At 33.1% G+C, this 21,680-nt stretch overlaps 3 protein-coding genes across 4 annotated transcripts; 1 reads left to right on the top strand and 2 right to left on the bottom strand.

Moving 5' to 3' along the window:
* Positions 1-2,666: 2,666 nt before the first annotated feature.
* LOC139846754 (metal-nicotianamine transporter YSL3-like) lies at positions 2,667-6,058 on the top strand. Its single transcript, XM_071836263.1, has 7 exons — positions 2,667-2,988; positions 3,082-3,459; positions 3,562-3,725; positions 3,807-3,901; positions 3,982-4,119; positions 4,361-4,665; positions 5,057-6,058. The coding sequence occupies exons 2-7, from the start codon at positions 3,087-3,089 to the stop codon at positions 5,974-5,976; spliced, it is 1,995 nt and encodes a 664-aa protein (XP_071692364.1). The 5' UTR covers positions 2,667-2,988; positions 3,082-3,086; the 3' UTR covers positions 5,977-6,058.
* A 74-nt stretch (positions 6,059-6,132) lies between these two features.
* On the bottom strand, positions 6,133-9,444 carry LOC139850102 (protein HLB1-like). Its single transcript, XM_071839692.1, has 12 exons — positions 9,164-9,444; positions 8,767-8,886; positions 8,600-8,669; positions 8,359-8,472; positions 8,182-8,265; positions 7,712-7,792; positions 7,496-7,624; positions 7,274-7,402; positions 7,158-7,193; positions 6,959-7,078; positions 6,331-6,480; positions 6,133-6,243 (listed from the first exon to the last, which is right to left on the bottom strand). The coding sequence occupies exons 1-12, from the start codon at positions 9,442-9,444 to the stop codon at positions 6,133-6,135; spliced, it is 1,425 nt and encodes a 474-aa protein (XP_071695793.1).
* Positions 9,445-10,256: 812 nt separating this feature from the next.
* Positions 10,257-14,883, bottom strand: LOC139846852 (rab GTPase-activating protein 22-like). 2 transcript variants are annotated; one of them, XM_071836396.1, is made up of 5 exons: positions 14,426-14,883; positions 13,188-13,323; positions 13,043-13,092; positions 11,790-11,843; positions 10,257-11,699 (listed from the first exon to the last, which is right to left on the bottom strand). In XM_071836396.1, the coding sequence occupies exons 1-5, from the start codon at positions 14,671-14,673 to the stop codon at positions 10,526-10,528; spliced, it is 1,662 nt and encodes a 553-aa protein (XP_071692497.1). In that variant the 5' UTR covers positions 14,674-14,883; the 3' UTR covers positions 10,257-10,525. The 2 variants fall into 2 exon arrangements, with proteins under 2 accessions (XP_071692497.1, XP_071692498.1); XM_071836397.1 differs by having other exon boundaries at positions 14,061-14,567.
* Between the last annotated feature and the right edge of the window lie 6,797 nt (positions 14,884-21,680).

Raw genomic sequence — 21,680 nt, 5'->3', positions numbered from 1 at the left:
AGTAAAAGAAAGTGTTCAAGAAGAACCACAAATCAGTACTCCTACTGCAGAGGAGATTGATGATGTCAATACAGAAATTGCAATCAATTATGCATATTCAAAAACATTATGGAACCGAAATGAAATGAAAAATCTTGATGAGAAATTTTCATTTAATGTTGCATATGACATCATGAATAATGATGATGATCCAGAACCAACATCTATGGTTGAATGTCAAAATAGACATGATTGGGCTCAATGGAAAGAAGCAATACGAGCTGAATTAGAATCACTCAATAAAAGAAAAGTTTTCGGATCCATCATTCTCACTCCTAAAGATGTGAAACCTGTAGGATACAGATGGATTTTTGTCCGAAAAAGAAATGAGAAAAATGAAGTTACAAGGTATAAAGCTAGACTTGTAGCTCAAGGTTTTTCTCAAAGACCGGGAATTGATTATGAAGAAACTTATTCTCCTGTTATGGATGCAATTACTTTTAGGTACTTAATCAGTCTGGCAGTTTCTAAAAATTTAGAAATGCATCTCATGGATGTTGTGACTGCTTATCTATATGGATCACTTGATAGTGATATATATATGAAGATACCTGAAGGATTTAAGGTACCAGAAGCATCAAATGCAAAACCCAAAGAAATGTATTCGATTAAATTACAAAGATCTTTATATGGGTTAAAACAATCGGGACGTATGTGGTATAACCGATTAAGTGATTACTTGATAAGCAAAGGGTATACAAATAATCTTACTTGCCCTTGTGTTTTCATTAAGAAAACAACATCCGGATATGTGATCATAGCTGTTTATGTTGATGATCTTAACATCATAGGTACAAATAAAGAGATCCATGAAGCCATTCAACTTCTAAAGAAAGAATTTGAAATGAAAGATCTCGGAAAAACCAAGTATTGCCTTGGTTTACAAATTGAGCATATGCCTAATGGTTTACTTGTACATCAAACAACATATACTGAAAAGATTTTGAAACGTTTCAATATGGACAAGGCAAAACCATTAAGTACTCCTATGGTTGTTAGATCACTCAATGTTGAAGCTGATCCATTTCGTCCATGTGAAGATCAAGAAGACATTCTTGGACCAGAAGTACCATATCTTAGTGCAATTGGAGCTCTTATGTATCTTACAAATTGTACAAGACCTGACATTTCTTTTGCAGTTAATTTGTTGGCAAGGTTCAGCTCTGCTCCTACCAAAAGACACTGGAATGGGATCAAACACATATTTCGATACCTTCGAGGAACTACTGATTTAGGATTATTTTATTCTAACGAATCAAAACAAGATTTGGTTGGTTATGCAGATGCAGGTTATTTATCTGATCCACATAAAGCTAAATCTCAAACTGGATATGTATTCCTAAATGGAGGTACTGCAATATCATGGCGTTCTCAAAAACAAACACTTGTTGCTACATCGTCAAATCATGCCGAAGTGATTGCATTACATGAAGCTACTCGAGAATGTTTTTGGTTGAGATCAATGACACAACTCATTACTGATTCTTGTGGACTAGAACGCGATAAAAGTCCAACAACTATCTATGAAGATAATGCAGCTTGCATAGCACAGATGAAAGAAGGGTATATCAAAAGTGACCGAACAAAACACATACCACCTAGATTCTTCTCATACACTCAAAATCTCATTAAGGACAACCAGATTGAAATGAGATATGTGCAATCTAGCAAAAACTCTGCTGATCTTTTCACGAAAGCACTTCCAACTGCTATTTTCAGAACACACGTTCATAACATTGGCATGAGACATGTTCAAAAGATGTAACAGCTGAAGCGATGTCTACTTGAGGGGGAGTCAACTCCATGCTGCACTCTTTTTCCCTTAGCTAAAGTTTTTTCCCACTGGGTTTTCTTTAGCAAGGTTTTTAACGAGGCAGTAATTTATAGTTGATCTTCAACAAAATAAAATTGCTATCCAAGGGGGAGTGTTATAATAATAATAATAATATAGATATGGATAGTCAATTTTGGTGTATACATATAGTCAATTTTGGTACACAAAGTATGTATTTTTATATTGAGATTTTAGGCTATAAATACTCATGAATGCAAGCATTAAACTTGCACCATTTCTCACACTTACAAAGTGTTTCTTTCTTTCTCTCCATTATCATCTTTGTTCTTACACTTCATTATTAGTATTCTAAATCAAGAATCAAATCACTAAAGGTAGTTATAAGCCTACTGAATTATAACATCAAGAATCAAACCACTAAAGGTAGTTATAAGCCTACTGAATTATAACATCAAGAATCAAACCACTAAAGGTAGTTATAAGCCTACTGAATTATAACAATGACTTCAATCTTATTAAAATTGAAAGTAGCAGCTCTTGTAAGACTAGCTGACAAAGATACTCATTAGCGCTAAATTAATAGTAGTTTCATTATCAAGTATCAAGTATATGCATTATTATACGAATTGATTTTGGCGGAATGATATTCAAGCAAAGGAGTTTAAAAGTAGACCACTTTTTAAACATACTGCATACATCAAAGATTGTGTATTAAGTTATCCCATATACTTTAGTGTTACTATTATTTTAGAGTATAAGAAGACCAAATTTTGGAAGATAAACTCTTGATTGACAGGAGATTCAAATTTCCAAAGATGCTAAGTATAAGATGTAAAGTCACACTCAATATTACCAAACAAATGAAAGTATAGGGTGCTAAAGTGCGTAGTAACATGCTTTAAAAGTTCAAATACTAGTTTTCTTTGTAAGAACAATAACTCCAATTCTATGGTTTTGCTAGTCAATAAAGAAAAAACAAAACAACCATAATAATTTCAACAACTAACATTTGTTGAAGATAACTCAAGGACAAGTTACATCAAATGTACATGTGGCTATAACGGTACACGATTCGTTGCTTAGATAGTACTACCATCCAAGTCGTGTGGCAGTCGTACTTTGCAGTGTGTTTTTCGAGTAAAAGCATACATAGGGTGAGACAGTTATACTATAGTGATATATTTGAACTTTTTTCATTCGTGTTATATTGAAATTAGTAATTATTAATGATCAAATTGTTGATGTAGAGGCTATGATGAACGTCGAAATGAAGGAGAATGGTGAAGTTGAAGGAGACAAAAGAGACACAATGGAACTCGATGGTGATCATAATTCGGAGGGTGGTTCAAGGCGGCTGCAACCATGGACGCAACAAATCACGATTCGTGGTGTTGTGGCTAGTGCTATAATAGGGTGTATTTATAGTATTATAGCCATGAAGTTGAATCTTACAACTGGGATGACACCTAATATGAACGTATCGGCTGCACTTCTTGCTTTTGTCTTTATGAGAACATGGACAAAGATGCTACAAAAGTCTGGGATTTCGTCTGTTCCGTTTACTAGACATGAAAATACCATGATTCAGACATGTTCAGTTGCTTGTTACAGTATTGCAATTGGAGGTTTGTTATTAGTATTAGTATATGTTTTGAGTTTTTATTATTAAAGTTTTTAACTTTTTTTTTCAAGATTGATTTGGGTTTTTTTGGGTGATGAATCTATAGGTGGATATGGGTCTTATTTACTTGGATTGAACAAGAAAACTTATGAGCTATCTGGTGGAGCTAGTTCTCCAGGGACTTACAAAGAACCTGGTGTGGGTTGGATGATGGGCTACTCTTTCTTGGTCTGTTTCATAGGGCTTTTCGTATTGATTCCGCTACGAAAGGTACATATATACATATTTAATTATCGTCGAATTGTAAAAATTTCAAGACAATTTGTAGGTTTATATTCTGTTTTTCTACAGGTTCTGATTGTTGATTATAAGTTGGTATTTCCTAGTGGGATGGCGACTGCGGTTCTTATTAACGGGTTTCATAGTCAAGGAGACGATATGGCCAAGTAATGAATCAAACTATTTTAACTCATTTTCGCACCTATACACGAAAAGGTTAAAAGGTTACAATTTTTTATTTTAACAGGAAACAAGTGAAGGGATTTTCGAAATACTTTTCAGCAAGTTTTCTTTGGGGATTTTTTCAGTGGTTCTTTACAGGAAAAGAAGGAGAATGTGGATTTGTCCAGTTTCCTACTTTCGGAATGCAAGCTTGGAAGAACACGTACGATTTTAGCGTGCTTCAATTTACTTTTTAATGCGCACTGATATATACACATCATCTTTTTTTATATATATCCACCATAACTGTGCATTAACAGATTGTACAGTACAACATGTTAATGCATATTCATGGTGGGTATATCAAAAAGGATGGTGGCTATATCACTGTCCTTTATTTATTATTTATGGACAACATTCTTGATTACGAATTGCTTATATGTGGGATTTGAATATGGTTATAGGTTTTACTTTGACTTTAGCATGACTTACGTGGGAACCGGGATGATTTGCCCTCACATTGTAAACTTGTCACTGCTGTTTGGAGCCGTGATCTCGTGGGGTATAATGTGGCCGTTGATCGGAAGGAATAAAGGAAACTGGTTTCCTACTGGTTTACCCGAAAGCAGCATGAAAAGCCTCAATGGTTATAAAGCGTTTATTTCTATTGCTTTAATCCTAGGTGACGGGCTATATAACTTCGTTAAGATACTATATATCACATCTGTGAGTGTACACGGACGATTCAAGACCAAAAACCTCAATTCAGGTAGTTAAAATGGCTTAAAGTTATGTAGACCCAAAATAACCGTTCATTTTGACTTTTGGAAGTTTTACTTTATCAAACTTTGGTTTTGACAATTTTGTTTGTGTTGTATGCTATTTGATGAATGGCTAGAGTTTTGGACGTATTTTCGTTGGTCGAACTTTCATTGATAAAATTATATAAGATAAATAAAAATATTTAGAATTAAAGTTGAAAAATAAAGGCCGTTGGTATAACTTTCATTGATAACATTATATAACGCAAATAAAAATATTTAGAGTCAAAGTTGAAAAAAAAAAGATTTTCAGAAGTCAAATGCGACAGTTATTTTGGGACGGAGAGTATTTCATTGTGTTTTCAGTTACGTGAACGTATCTTGTTTCCATGAATATAGCTATCGAGAAGGTTAACACCGAGGAACAGAAACAAAACGAGGTTTTCCTCCGAGAAACAATACCCATGTCGATTGGTGGACTCGGATACATTGTCTTCGCTATCGTTGCAGTAATCGCAATACCGCACATGTTTCCCGAAGTTAAATGGTATTATGTCATCATAGCCTACATTTTTGCTCCGTCTTTAGCTTTTTGTAACGCTTATGGAGCGGGGCTAACTGACGTTAACATGGCGTACAATTATGGTAAAATCGGGCTTTTCATGATGGCGGCGTTATCAGGAAAGGATGAAGGAGTGGTGGCCGGAATGGTCGGTTGCGGGTTGGTTAAGTCGGTTGTATCCGTTTCTTGCATACTAATGCATGACCTAAAAACAGGACAGTTGACTTTGACTTCCCCTAGAACCATGCTTGTTAGTCAAGCAATTGGTACTGCAATAGGTTGTATGGTGTCCCCTTTAAGCTTCTTTTTGTTCTACAAAGCGTTCGATATAGGAAACCCCGATGGAGAATATAAGGCACCATACGCGTTAATTTATAGAAACTTAGCGATTCTTGGAGTACAAGGTTTTTCGGCTTTGCCTAAGCATTGTTTAGACTTGTGTTACGGTTTCTTTGCGTTGGCTGTGTTGATTAACGTGATTAAAGACTTGTTACCTAAAAAAATAGGTAATTGGATGCCACTGCCTATATGTATGGCTGTGCCTTTTTTAGTTGGTGGTTATTTCGCTATTGATATGTGTATCGGAAGTTTGATTGTGTTCATATGGCATAAGGTTAACGCTGTTGAGGCTGATTCTATGGTTCCTGCGGTTGCTTCAGGTTTGATCTGTGGAGAAGGAATGTGGTCCCTACCGGCATCGGTTCTTGCATTAGCGAAAATAACACCCCCTATTTGTATGAAGTTTTTAACTTCTTAGATTTAGATGCTATAAGTTTTGTGATTTAGTAATCAAATATAGTAGCTGTATCAAGAACCTTATTATAACTGATTAAATGAAATGCAAGAACCTCAAAAGAAAAGGCCAAATCCAAAAAAGTCATTAAAAAAAAAACATTTGCAGTACTACAAAATTCTATCCAGTTACTATGCCAGCTAGGACATCGGTCTTACCTCGTGCATATATCGTGTAGACTAGCCGTATAGCATCCAACCATGAGTCCAAATGTTCCCATGAATCTGCAAGCTGTGGTCAAAACAATGAGTAAGGTTGATGTTTGATCTTTTTAGAAAAAAAAAAAAACAAAATCAATTTTCGGAATTCATAAATTACCAAGAAGATTGGTCCATGTATCGTATCAATGCATATGATAGGACCAGGAGGTAAACTCAAATCTGAGCATACTGTTACTGAGATAATATCCGAAACACCAACTCTGATCGCTGGTGCATCGTTAGTTTTATGCTCATCTTCATCGTGAATCTAAAAGTATGAATAAGAAGATTTGTTCAATGTCGATCGATCGCAATTAAAATGATAGAGATCAGCCTGTTATTTTCCTTCCAGCCTAACAAGTCCCAACCGAAGCCCAATTAGAGATCAGCCTGTTATCTTCCTTCCAGCCCAAGAAGGCCCAACCGAATCCCAATTAGTCTAGGGTTAGTTATGTGTAGTATTCATGGTTATGTAAGGGCAGTCATGTATTTTGTTTGTGTTCTAGTAACTTCCTGCCCAAGCCTTATTGGCCGACTATAACACACACAAAATACGTGACTGCCCATATACAAGTATACAACCATGACTACTACGGCGTACTATTCATAATTCTCTTATCTCACATACTCCGTAACTAACCTTAGACTAATGGGGCTTCGGTTGGGCCGTGTTGGGCTGGAAGGAAGATAACAGGCTGATCTCTATCATAAAACCATCAGAAATATACAAAAAACGGATATGTTACCTGTTGAAGTCCTTCATGGTTCAAAACAAACTGAAAACTTTTCCAGTCACGATGTGGGGCCACTGGATTACCCACAGGTGGTGACGTAAGATATCCTACTTTTAAATACGGTAATGGAATCTGTACAACATAATTCTATAATCAAGTTTATGTACGCGAACAAAAACTAAATGATACAGTAAATTTTTTATGTACGTACCATGGATCGCACGAGCTTTAAGGCACTACTGTAAACCTGTAATTTTAACAAATTCAAGCTTAATTTAAATCGTTTTGAATCGAGTAAAAAATTATAGAGAAATAGAAGGTACTAACAGAGTAATTAGGTTTCAATGCATGAGCCGCGGCAATATAAATAGCAGACTGACTGTATAATTCATTGGACGAAACCTCGTTTCCAATAACTAATACTCCGGTTCTTGACGTGTCTTCTGCTAATCCGTACTGTAAAACAATGATTTTATGATGATACAGTTTCTAAATTTTATATACAAAACTGTTGTATCTACATTTGGGAAAAAGATATTGTAAACTGACCAAAACAGTGCCTAGATTGTAAATTGCTCTATGGAAATCAAACTGCAACCGTATTGCTGCACGAAATTTACTGATTGCACTTTTAACTGTCCTCTGTTTTTCTTGTGTAGGAACAATATTGCTTAGTTCCTATAACACCCATTATTAATTTATTAATTATTTAGAAAGTAATTAATCACAAAAAGCATATCGTGTTTTCAGCAAAGTTTAACACACCTGTAATGCAAGTCCCCAGTTATTGAGAGCCTGCGGGCTGTTCCAATTTAATTGAACGGCTTTTTCATAATTCTTGGCTGCCTGCATGATCTCAAGAAGAATAATTAGCATTGCTTATGTATAGATTTATGTCTGAAAATGTATGCCTTCACTAGAATTTATTGTATGTACCAAACTTGCAACAATGGCCATTGTATACTTGAATGTATCTGATGAGTTGTTCATTAGGCATCCAACTTCAATGATGTGGCAGCCATATAAGTTGTCACATCATCTGCCACATCATTAAAACGATGACATGTCACCGCACATACAAGAGCAATAATTTAAAGTTTGATACATACAGTTATTACTTTAAAGTCTGATACATACAACAGAATTTGTAATAAAGTGTGATGCTTTTTTGACACTTAACGAAACAATTTTATTCATGTATCGTAATATTATCGTATACTAGCATTATTTTTGACCTGCTTCCATAGTTCTTCAGCTTCCTTTGTACGGCCATGAAGTTTGGCTCGGTCAGATATGGCAATAGCCCAGTTATAATAGGCCTGCAATTGGACATCAGGTAAATATTGGAGTAAATAAAACACATTTAATTTTTAACAAAATGAACAATTACATTGATAAGTAGAGTTGCATACATCATTAAGTGCAGGATTTAAATATGTAGCCTCTTCATACTTTTTGCAAGCCTCTGCAAGCAACGCATCTTTGGATTGCGAATTAATTTCTGAATCAACATTATCTGCACTTTCCTATAGTTAAAAAAGTAATTAACATCGTAACCATATTAACAAGCATCTCAACAAGTCAATATACACACTACCTGATTACAATCATAATTTAGATGTTAATTAGCCATAAAAGTAAGTAAAAACAGACCTGAAGAACAAGCGCCCAATTATACAACGCATCATAATCATTTGGATTTCTCTCTATCGCACTTGCATACCTAAATGAATATGTACAAATTTTAAGTTAGAATCTAAAAATTAAACGATTCGAAAAGGCTATCACTGAAGGATCATTGATTCGATTCACTATTTTACCTCTTTGCAGCAAACTTCAACATTCGTTGCTTTGAACGTCCTTCCTCATCAGAAGTCGAGATGCTATCGATCAATTTCATAACAGCACTATGTTGTTCCTTTTGTTGTTTGTTTTCTTGACTGAAAATTACGTTGAGTTAGATTTAAATTTGTAAACCTATAATGTGGCTGATATTGATGACGCTGCAACATATTTAGCTACTTGTTGATGAATAAATTATCGAATACATTCAAATATACATATACAATAGCAATAGTTTGAAGATTATCACACACATTAGAAGTGATTGAAGTGCACAAACAAGAGTTTTTAGTCATTTAACCCTAACAAAAATTTAGTTATTATCTAACTACTAATTAAGTCAATAAGTAAACAAATTAGGGGGAAAGGTCTGACCTACGCGCCGAAAACGCGGAAGAAGGTGAAGTTTGATTGCTGTTAGCATTACTCTTACCGGTCTTCAATTCAGTAAGTAATTCTGTCATAGTAACAGTCTGTCTCTCTTCGTCTTTACGTAAAGCAGTAATTGATGATTGTTTGGGTGATGAATCAACATTCATGAAATTATTATTATCGTCAGCATTGTTGTTGTGATTAGGTGATGATGAATGGAATTTAGAATCTGAATCATGACCTGCGTTGCGGTTATGTGATTCAGATTTGTTCGTAGACGACATTATTGAATTGAATTAAAACGTACAATATTCAAGCTTATGTGATTCTAATGACGATGATCAAATGTGCAGTTACGTAGCATGAACTCTGAAGTTTTAGTATTTTTTAGGGTTACGACAAAATTGATTCATAGTTTCATCATACTCGCTAAAATATGATACTTTACAAAACAGCCCTTTCACGATTAATGGAATAATAATACGTCACAATCAAAAACACATATTACTATCAGTTTATATAAAAGCTTATCTTATATATTCCATGCGATATACAGTATAACAAATAAACTGAAATTTTAGTCCACCTGTATAAGAATATTAATGGTATTACGCTATGTTTCAGTAGTTTTTTTCTCCCGAAAATAACGAATACTTCGTTTTTCAAAAGAAAAACCCCCTCAACCAAGAATACAAAAGGATGAAACGGGAAAGCTCACGTCTAGAAAACATCATCTAAACAAAAGCTATCTATAAACAAAATTAAAATGACAAGGATCAATAATTTGAAGAGCACCTTGTGATATTTTTGAATATGGAGTGCTATATGTGATAAAATGATCCTACTCATTACCAACTCAACTACCAAGATGTGTGTTTAACTTTAACCCATAATGTAACCACAGTTTACAGCCAACACATGTTTAGAAGCATATTTTACATCTTTATAATCAAAGTTTTTTACTTAATTTTATTAATCCAACAAAGGCAAATTGCCAATTACAATCATAGAAGCTCACCCGCGGTCTGTCTCCTTAAAAATACAACTCCAAGCTTTATAATCAAAATATGAGAATTACCTGTAAATTTTCATGAAATTAAGATGTGAAGGACAACAAAATACATTTGACATTAAAATGTTCTAGAAAAAGGCCACCATCACTCGCTATGAGTGCGGGCACAAGAGTCGAAGAATAACATATGTAACTTATTCGAACGAGATACATATTTTTTATCCAAGCAAAGTCGAAATTTCACCGCAGCCACTTAATCAGACGAAAAAGAAAACGAAGAAATAAAAATTTAAAGATTAGCAAATAAGTAGTAGATAATAACCACTCCTAAATCTTGTCATGGAGGGTTACCACTAAATCTTGTCATGGAGGGTTACCACCAAGTCATGTGCATCATCAAGCAGTTTCCACACATCCAAATGTCCAGCCATGCTATTACACTCTCTCAATATCTCATCCATACTGCTATACTTCTCTATTATTAGCTTCCTCCTTTGCAATACACACGCCGCAATCGCATACAATAACAAGTCATCCGTCGGTGGGGCCCTCAGCCTCATCTTTCCCCATGCTGATTTCGTGATTCCCGCCCTGATTGCTGTTTGATCCGCCCACATTACCTCCCAAAGGCATAACGTCTGTTCAAATCTAAGCTCCCTCCTAAACAGAACCACCACCATTCTGTACACGAAGAAACAATCCTCCGCCTGCAAGTCCTCCAGATGACGGTACAGATGCGTGTCTTTACCCTTGATGATCTTCGACACTATATTTAATTGCCCTCGTATCCCGACCTCATCGAGTCGGAAATTGTGACGGGCTTTTTTCATGAAACCCACAAAACACCAAAAAGCTTCACTGTCATCTTCTACGACTGAGATAATCGGTGAAAGTAAATCACTCATTCCTTGACAGTAACCGATTTCTGGGTCGTATATTGTATACGCTTCAAGAATCGAAACTAAACGTGCGGCATGAAAAATCCTGCATGCTTCCAGGTGACTGTAATCCTTTAGACATACACTCTCGGCTAACGTATGTGCCTTTTTTGAACACACTGCTGCCTGAGATGGCGTGTAGACAATCCATTCGTCATTTGCACGGATAGCGTCCAGACGAATTATTCTTTGCCAGGTGGCAAAGCTTTCAGACCTGTATGAATTTGACGCTTTACATCCTCCCTTGTTTGAGGATGTGGTGTTATCCTTACGGACATCAGTTTCTTCAGCGACATTTTCAGGTGTGGGAGAACCACCAATGTCATCAGCTTCTTCAGAAGAGTCGGAATCTGAAGACTCGGTTTGACTTTTGACCGTGATTTCACTTCCGTCACCACCATCACACGGTTGATCATGACCAGTTGGAACGGCGGTATCATATAGCGGATAAGAATCTACGACTTCGCCATCATCTATGCTGTCTTCTTTGCAGTTGCTGTTGGTACCACACTTTTCTGTTATTGGAGTATTTGGATCATTTTGTTTATATGTTTGTTCACACTGTTCCCTAAGCTTCTCATACTCTTTCCTGTCAGGAAAACAGAGAATTAAGTTTTATACCACACCATCCACATTGTAAAATAACAGTTTCATGTAGAGATGGAAAGGGGCAGTGTACCTGTTCTTTGTTTTGATATTGCCTCGTTCTTCTTCTGAACTTTTAAGATCATAGCTGAAAAAAAAAAGCACGCTTTTAGCTATAGTAAATGAGTTTGCTCTTGAATGCATTATAAACACACGTGAAGTTTAGAAACACAAAATGTCCAAAACTGGGGGATGCACTCAGCTATAGCTTAGGAAGTAGGTAAAGTTCCACATAATGAGAAAAGGTGACTAATTTTTAGTCTCTTTGGTGTATTTGAAGCTTGAGAGGTCAAAAACAGATATGAGAGAGAGAGAGAGAGAGAGAGAGAGAGAGAGAGAGAGAGAGAGAGAGAGAGAGAGAGAGTAGCTTACTTGTTCATATGTGGATCAAGACCTATTCTTCATTTTTAATTAGCTAGACATAATCTAATGACTGATCACTTACTAGTTAGTATGTAGATCAAGACCTCAATGTTTTGCCCATTAACATACAAAAGGAAGGCACTCATCTAAAGATGAAACAAACATGCGCAAGTGGGCTACCCCCAATCGCACTAGCCAACTAGAAAGATATATGTTTACCAACAAAAGTGGAGGCTAGCTTTGCAAACAAAGTGGTATAATCTTTCCTGCACCACTCGAAAGGTAATCTAGCACTGCTAACCCACATAATAAATATTAATTGCTACACCTACATCAAAGGTAACAACAAACTGTAATTGATTGGGATTTTTTTTTTTTTTTAACGGCTAATTGATTGGGAATTAATCGTGATTTTAACAACCAGGGCATCAAAGCTTACAACCACGAGTATCAAAGCTTAGAACTATATGCTCTCTCTGCAAAGACACTTCACTCTTGTAACGTTATCTAGGCATCAATCTATAGATGCCATAACTAAGGAAAACCGTTACAAATACAATGCAAACAATTAACTCCTTTAACGTACACATATATGCACCATAACGAACATAGCTCAAATTTTATAAGTGAATAATAAACTAATATGTGTATGAAAGTTAAATAACGAGTTTGTAAGAAGACAAAAGCCATCTGTTAGTGAGCAAAACAATAAGTCTAACAGAATGCATGACTTATGAGAGACATATATTAACAAGCCACCAATGAAAAGACTATATAAATGTTAAGAAAATAGTACTTGAAAGGGTCAAAAACTGTAAACCAAGCACAAACAATAGACGATAAGCAGAAAACCATCTCATGCAGCATCATGTAAATGCAAAACGCATATTTTCAAAATTGACAAGATAGGCCTTATGTACTTACACCCCAAGAAGGAACGGCCAGACTTCAGCTCTTAGATCAGGATGAACACCCTGCATAAAAAAAGAAAATTAACATACTCCATTTCTAACTTTCTAAAAAAACAAAAAACATATTTTGACATATTTGTGCTAAGGAAACAACATACTCCATTTCTAACTTTCTTCAATAATTTCACTCCACCGTCACACAATCTTCCATCTTCATCAAATAAAGTTTTCCATTGTTTTGGCTGAAGAGCATGTTTTCTTCTCCTTCTTGACCATGGTGATTGAAGGTGTCCCCTATAAATCACAATAACACATGAAAGTTTACCCATTAGAAAGCCACAAATTAAGCGAAAGTAACAAGTAGCTACATATAGTATAAAAGACTTTGAAAACCTCTATTTTGACAAAAACAATAACACCACTAACAACAGTAGTGCATAAATGCATCTGAGCAAAGTTTGAAACTTAACGCTCTACTTCAAACTTGAAAAGATAGAAAACTTTAATATAACTATGTTATAAGATATCACAAAGTCATTACGTTCATTTACAACACATTAGCATGTCATACACAATAATAATTTATGGTATAAAAGTAAGTCAAAAGACTACAATTATATGAAGCATGAGCTCGAACCAAACGTTCTTTACAACCAACTTATACGGAGTGAATCGTTCGGAGAAACAAAAAAATCACAGCTCCCAGGCAGAACGACGTCGTTGAGTGAGCTGATAAAGAACCTAAAGCTACCGAGCCGAGTAAACTAATAACTCAAGTTCAAAAATTTGATAGACATCTTCCTCACCAGAAGCAAATAAATAAATAAATAATACAGCTTTGAACATTTCTTCCCCTGAAACTGTATTTAAATATATATTATATATCCAATGTTTGGTTAGACAGGTAAGTGTGTTTAATACAACAGATCGGTATCAATTAGAGAAAACAACAGATCAGATCAAAGTTTTGGTGTGAAAAGTTGGAAATCAAGATCTGGAAAACGCAGAAGAGAGATGAATGAGGAACTGACCTATTAGTAGAAATTGGTGAGGACGATGATGATGATGATGATGATGATGATGATGACGAAGCAACAATTAATAGAACTGATCGCAAAAGAATCCACGATGACGATGATGACGACGACGACGGAGAGGACGATGACGCCGATGACGGTGACGACGAAGTGTGACTCCGCCGGAGTCCTTTCAATAAATACTGTTTCTGTTGTGATGCCAACATTTTTCCACTTTTTGGACCTTCTAGTAATAAATCTTAAATCTATATCTATATGTAATAAGTATAATATGATCTACTTGATCCTGATAACTGAAATCGCAAAATTAGGGTTTCCGATTGATCTATTTCGATTCAGATGAAGTATTTTTTTTTTACCTATTAGAGTAAACGAGAGTGGCAGCCACGGCGAGACCAGCCATGACCGTCACGGCGATAGCTATTCCGACATTAGATTGAGAGCCGTAACTACTACCACCACCGGTCATCCAAAAAATGGCACCAATTCCTCTGTCGTTCTTTCCAACGGCAGCGTCAACAAAACCGTAACCACTCAAAGAAAAAAGTAACACCAGTAGCACCAGTGATAATTTTGTTGTTGTTTGCCCTAACTTTATCCACACCATAACCTCTTTAAACACCCTTTTTGAGTAGTTGTTGTTGTTGTTGTCTGATTAATTGATTAATTAATTAATTCTCTCTCTAACTGCACATTCACAATACTCGAATCTAACTAATAAGTGGTGTATCGTCGATCATGATGACGATGATTATTACATTACATTACATACTTTTATATATTTATATATATATTTACATATATCTCGATTTTGTTTTGTATTTTTCTGGCTAAATCACACCGAAAGTGACACACACTTGTACCAGGACCTCTTTGTGTGTTTGTTTTATCGAGTGGTAGTTATCAGAACTTTTACTTTATTAAGCCCAAACCCTAGGCCCAAACTTTTTGTATCTCTTCTTTTGATGATTTTTATTATTATTTGAATTGAATTTTGCTTTAATATACCTAATAAAATGATCGCACAATTCAATATTTATCACTATAAAGTCAATGTGTAAACGTCATTTATAATTGATTTATGCACGTTAACGATAATTTTAATTGTCGTTAACAAATTCTTTTCTGTTTTTATTTATTATTTATTTATTTAATTTTAATATTAATGTTCAATTTTCTGATATTCTCATAGTATTGTTTAAAACATTGTTTTTTTTGGAAGGCAAAACAAAACATATATAAGCAAAAGAATTAGATATATATAAGCAACAAAACGCTAAATAAAATATATAAGTAGTATTACACAATAAAATAGTTACTATTATTTTCAAGTAATTTTAATTAACTGCTATTAACAATACTTTTTACTTGTTAACACAAATTTAAAGGCTACGCTGAAGATAATAATTTTAATATACATTAGTATTTTTTCTTACTATAATTAATGAAGTTTAATAAAAAAAAATTAAATGACAGTCTGCCTGGTATTTCTCTATAGTAGTTCCAAACAAAGTTATTAAGAGTAAACTTTCAAACTTCGTTGGAAAAAGTAGTCAACAAAGTAAAGTCCAAGTAGCAATCGTAAGTCATCAGCTTCTAACTTTCTCATATGTTAGGACATTTTATTCTGATTGTAGATTTTTTAATGCAGTATTATTGTATTTATAATTTATATTTATATTTATAATAATAATAATAATAATAATAATAATAATTATAAAGTAATTCAACAAAATTACTAATTATAGTATTTTTTGTTTTAATGTAAAAAGTAATATTGGTACGTTTATGCTTTGTGAACTTTTTTTTTTTTTTTTTTTTTTAGAACGGCGAAAAATGGATTATCATTAACAAAGTCGAGAACCCGTTCATCAAAACGATGAAGGATTCACCAACAAAATACAAATATTGACTACTTATGCTTGTTGAGGATTATCATTATGCTTGTTAACTTATATAACGTGATGAATACAAAATGATGAGAATAATACTAAAATAATTTAAAGTCGGTGATAATAGGAGAAAAGTGAAAACAAGCAATATGTTACAAATGGCATTTCATATGTCAACTACTTGTACTAATTAATATGCCATTTGACTTATGGTCTTTGTTGAGGTTAAGGGTTGAATCGCTCGGGAAGTTTGTGTTATAGTTATGGGCTCTTCTAGTGAGTTTATGACTAAATCCATGTCTTTCAAAAAGTATTTACTTAACACGTGCTTTTCTATAAGTTATAAATATATCTCAAAACAATGTATTTTTTTAATGGCAATGTATTTCTTAATTATTTTTAGTTTATTATCTAGGTCACTAATTAATCTTTACTTTATTAATTATTGTACTCATCTAACCCATTTGACATATATATAAATATAAATTTTTATGTGTAAACAACAACCAACTTCATATTAATAGTTTATTTTATTTTCTAACAGTTTGATTTGTCTAATTGATCTGATCATCCAATTGATCGATCCTTCTCAATATCAATTCTGATAAATTCTTCATGCTTTAATCATTGTGATTGTCTGGCATGGGAAAGAATTCCAGTGGGAAAAAGAAGGGTATTCCGGCCTCAGCGAAAAGGGTGTTACGAAGTCGATTAATTGGTGGAGAAAATTCGGAGGAGGGTACGGTGAATGTATCAAATACCTTAGCAGATGAGGAGTCATCGACAAGAAGTGTTGATGATGTAAAGAAGATGAATTCTGGTTCGAGTGGGAATCAAGTTCAAGAACCAGCTGGTCATGTGGAGATTCAAGATACAGGTTTGTGTAATCTTGAAACTAACAATGGGTTTTTTGAAAAACCGAATGTGCATTCTGTTGAGAAGTCATCTGATGATGATGAATATTTGGTTGGCGTTCTTAAGAGCAGGAGGATTGATGATAATAATAAGGAGGAAGTTGATTCTCCTTTTAGAGATTCATCTCCTACCAAAGATAGCAGGGGTGCTGAAGATATTCATGCTACTGGTCCTAATCCCGAATCGAAGGAATTCGATGGGGCTGTTGAAGGGGATAGAACTAATCATGATGATTTGGTGAGTGTTTATACGGATAATGATTCATCTGATGAGGTTCCAAATAACAACACTACAGAGAGTCGCACTCCTATTCATGATCAACAAAAAAATGTGGAAGAGAAGGTCCCATCTCCGGTTCGTAACACTCAAACAATGAAACATGGATCCTACCTTCAAGCTACAGCTGGCGAGCAAAAACAGAAAAAGGTTAACTTTAGGTTTTTGGAACAAGAAAAACTAGATGATGAGGATGTAGATGTAATACTTCCTATGGCATCAGTGGTTGAAGTTTCGGATCGGCATAGGAATACTCTATACGGATACTTCATTGGTAATCGTATAGCTTTTCCGGTGGTTCAGAATTATGCCATGAATGTTTGGAGGAAATTCGGTATAGAAAAGACGATGATGAATTCCAAATGATTTTTCTTTTTTAAATTCTCCACCGAGAAAGGATTGATGGATGTTTTAGAACATGGACCATGGATAATACGGAACATTCCAATCATTCTTAATAAGTGGTCTCCGAGTGTATCTTTAACGAAAGATGACCTTACAAAAGTGCCATTGTGGGTTAAACTACATGACATTCCTATTGTAGGGTTCACGGAGGATGAACTTAGTTTAATCGCATCTAAGGTGGGCCATCCTAAAGGACTCGTATACGAGTTCTATGTGTGTGGAAGCTTGGGTGTGACGACCCGGAAATTTCCGACCAAATTTAAACTTAATCTTTATTTGATTCTGACGTGATAAGCAAAGTCTATTTAATTGAATCTCAAATTTTTTGAAGTATTTCATGAAATCATTTGACCATTGACTATTCTCGACGATTCACGAACAATTAATCGTAAATAGGTACGTGTGTATATATATATATATATATATATATATATATATATATATATATATATATATATATATATATATATATAAAATTTCTACTCACTGTTATTATTATATTATAATATATGAATAGTAAATATTCAATATATGATAATATATATATGGCTTTGTCGAACCCTCTTACATATATAATACTACATAATTAAAAAAAAAATTGAAATATTAATATATGAAATGACAAGTTAAAATATAGTTGTTATATTAATATTGTTATTAGTACTTTCATTATTATCATCAAAATAAATATCAATGTTAATATCAATATTATGAATGTTATTAATTTAACTTAATATAGATATAAAATTAGATATATTTAAAATGTTATGTCAATATTAATATTACTAATATTATTGATATTATTATTAAGATATATATATTAGTTATCATTTATTATTAATATTTTTTTACTATTATTATATAAAATATGATTTTAAATATTAAGATAATTATTATTATGAGTAATAACTTGATATTATTATTATTATTATTTTTTATTATTTTATTGATTCTATTATTACTATTCTAAAAACAATATTATAGTTATTAAACAATTATGAATTAGTAATAAAGATAAATCGTACAGACAGATTAAATTACAATCCACCATCGATTTTGTTTTTATTTCTTTTTCTTCTTTAGCTTTTGATCCTGTTAATTTAATGTCAGAGATTGTTAGACATCCACATCCCAATTCACTACACAACAATTTTGATTGATCATATGTACTACAACTCGTTCAATTACTCAAACAAAACAGATTACAATATTAGATAAAGGATCAATTCCGTTTAACATCACCATCAAGCTTTCTTCAATTTTGTTTCTGTCTTCAGTTTGTTAAATATCCAAATCAAGAATCGTACGAATGAATTTGCAATCCCTTTCTATATATTTTTCTTTTCTGAGTGATTCTTCTGTCGACCCAATCAAAACTACAAAACAAACTGTAAACGAATCTTGTGCTGTATATATCATACACTTACACATTATATATACCACCGACTGCAAAAAGAAATAAAACTTTATATTATTTCCTGTCCTTTCTTCTCTGAATCGAGATCTTTTGTCGACCACCATTACTAAATAACAATGAAGTATACTGCTATGTGTAATTGAGACTTACAATTATTGTTAAGCTATATTTTGATTTCTATCTAACGGATATATATACATATATATCTTAACCTAATTGCATATAAGACACACATACATAAATGAAACACTTACAAACCGTCGAGCCACCATCATAATGAATCACCACCATTCGTCACCCATTTCTTGTGTTCCTGATGTGAACCGAAAACAACCTCATCAGCTATTTAATTACATACATATATACTTGACAATAAACACACAAAATCAACACCACCCTCTCACTCTATTCTCTCTCTCTTCTTTTCGTATAGAACCATAAACCATCACACACTCAAACCATTTCGTGCGACCTACAATTCACTCGATACTTGTTGCTACTACTGCACTTTGTTTCTCAGTTTCAAATCATCGTGAATCACCACAAATTTCTCAACTTGTTTCTGATTTTGTCTAACACCGAAACCACCATGATAACTACCATAACCACCCTCCACCATACTTAGTCACCACAGCTACAGCAAAATCGCTGCAACTCCTTTGTGTTTCTTCTTCTATTTTCTATGTGAAACCAAAACACCACTACTGCCCAACCATCAAAATCACCACTACAAATTACTTGATTACTGATGAGTACCACAACCCATTTGATATATATTTTTTTCTTTTCTTTTCCTATAAAAGCTTTCGATCAAGACCCAAACGAAACCCATTCTGATAGCTTAGGCTACTTCGATTGTTGATAAAGGAAACTGTATGACGATGATAAATACATGTTGATGATTATGATGGTGAGCTGCGAATATAAGAAGATAATGAATGATATAATAATAATGGTTACACAGCGAATTTTTTGAACAGATGTTGATGTGTTTTAGTTCGACTACAGCACCCACACCTCTTTATATTATTGTTGTGTGCTTGTGCATACAGCTAGCAATTTTGACAACCCCACAAGATTACTTTGATGTTGATGGTGATATTTGTAATCATACTTAATTAATAATACTAAAGCATTATCATAATTGTCAGCAATCTGTGTTTGCTTGATCATAGATAATGGATGATGAGGTAATGGTGAGGATATAAAGTATACCAGCGGATATATTTTTTTTCTTCTTGCCGTCATATTATCTAATGAAATCCAAAAACAGAATTCGGTGTGTGCAAAGGTTAGTTGGGCCAGGGATTTACGTTGTGCTAATGGGCTATATTAGTTCTTGGGCTGTGAAAACATTTTAGGAGCTTGGGCCGAGATTGTTTTGTGGTTGAGCTAAAATAAAGATGACGATGATGTAGTTATTGATGATATAGAAAAAATAAAAAAATGAGGCGATGATTTCATGATATAAGGATAGTGATTATCTTGATGATCCGTATGATGATCCATGAAATGATGATAGTTATGTTGTGATGATTTTAAGATGATATAATGATGATGAGTATGATTAGTTTAGAAGATGATGGTAATATGTGTAATGATAATACGTACGATGATAATAGTATAATGATTAAGATGATAACCGAGATGATGATAATGAAGTAAGGATAACGAGGATGATGTTGTGAAATCGAAATAGATGTTATGAACGTTGATAATTATAATGATGAGGTATAAAGATGATGCTAGCTTAATATAAGTTAAATGTTTTAGCTCGCGGGAATATTATAAGAAGTAACAATTGGAGCGGTGGTTAGGTGTGTGGTCATTGAACAAGAGGTCGTGGGTTCGAGCCCGGGCTGCGACTTCTTTTTAGGAAGCTATTCTTTAAGGTAGTATACTTATTATTCTTATTAAAATTATTATTATTATTATTATTATTATTATTATTATTATTATTATTATTATTGTTAGTAGTATTATAATTAAACATTATTAGTATTATTATTACTAACAATATCATTATTAGTATTATCCTTATTTTTAGTATGATTATCATTATTAGTATTATTATTTTAAAAATTAATATCATTATTATCATTAGTAGTAAAATTATTATTATAGTTATTATTATTATCAGTATTACTATCATTATAATCATTATTACTAAAAGTATCACTATTTTTAAATTTATCTTTTTATTAAAGTTAGTATTATTTTTATCATTAATATTATTATAATTAATATTGCTAACTATAACTTTAGTTTTAAATATATTTCGTATATAAAATATAACTATATTTTTATGATATTATATTAAAAAGATAGATATTATAAATTAGATACAAACTTTAATTATATAGAAGTATATGTAATAAGTATACTACTTTTACTAATAAAATACTTTTTGTTCATTTACGTTTTAATATAACTCGAATTTATTAAAAATAATATCATATTAAAAATATTGAGTATTTAAAAATATTGATACTAAGTACTTATCCAAAATAATTAAATAAAGTATATAATAGATTATTATGATAATTTTATAGAATATATATAAAATAAATATATTTAAGTAATTATTAATATTAAATTTAATATCACAAGTATATTACTAATATCAAAATATATATTTATTTGAATATTATTATATGTGTTAATATACATACTTGGTATAGGTTCGTGAATCCGAGGCCAACCCTGCAT

The sequence above is a fragment of the Rutidosis leptorrhynchoides genome, chromosome 5 (assembly GCF_046630445.1).
Source record: "Rutidosis leptorrhynchoides isolate AG116_Rl617_1_P2 chromosome 5, CSIRO_AGI_Rlap_v1, whole genome shotgun sequence".
Classification (NCBI taxonomy): domain Eukaryota; kingdom Viridiplantae; phylum Streptophyta; class Magnoliopsida; order Asterales; family Asteraceae; genus Rutidosis; species Rutidosis leptorrhynchoides.
This window is presented reverse-complemented; position numbering and strand designations above follow the sequence as displayed.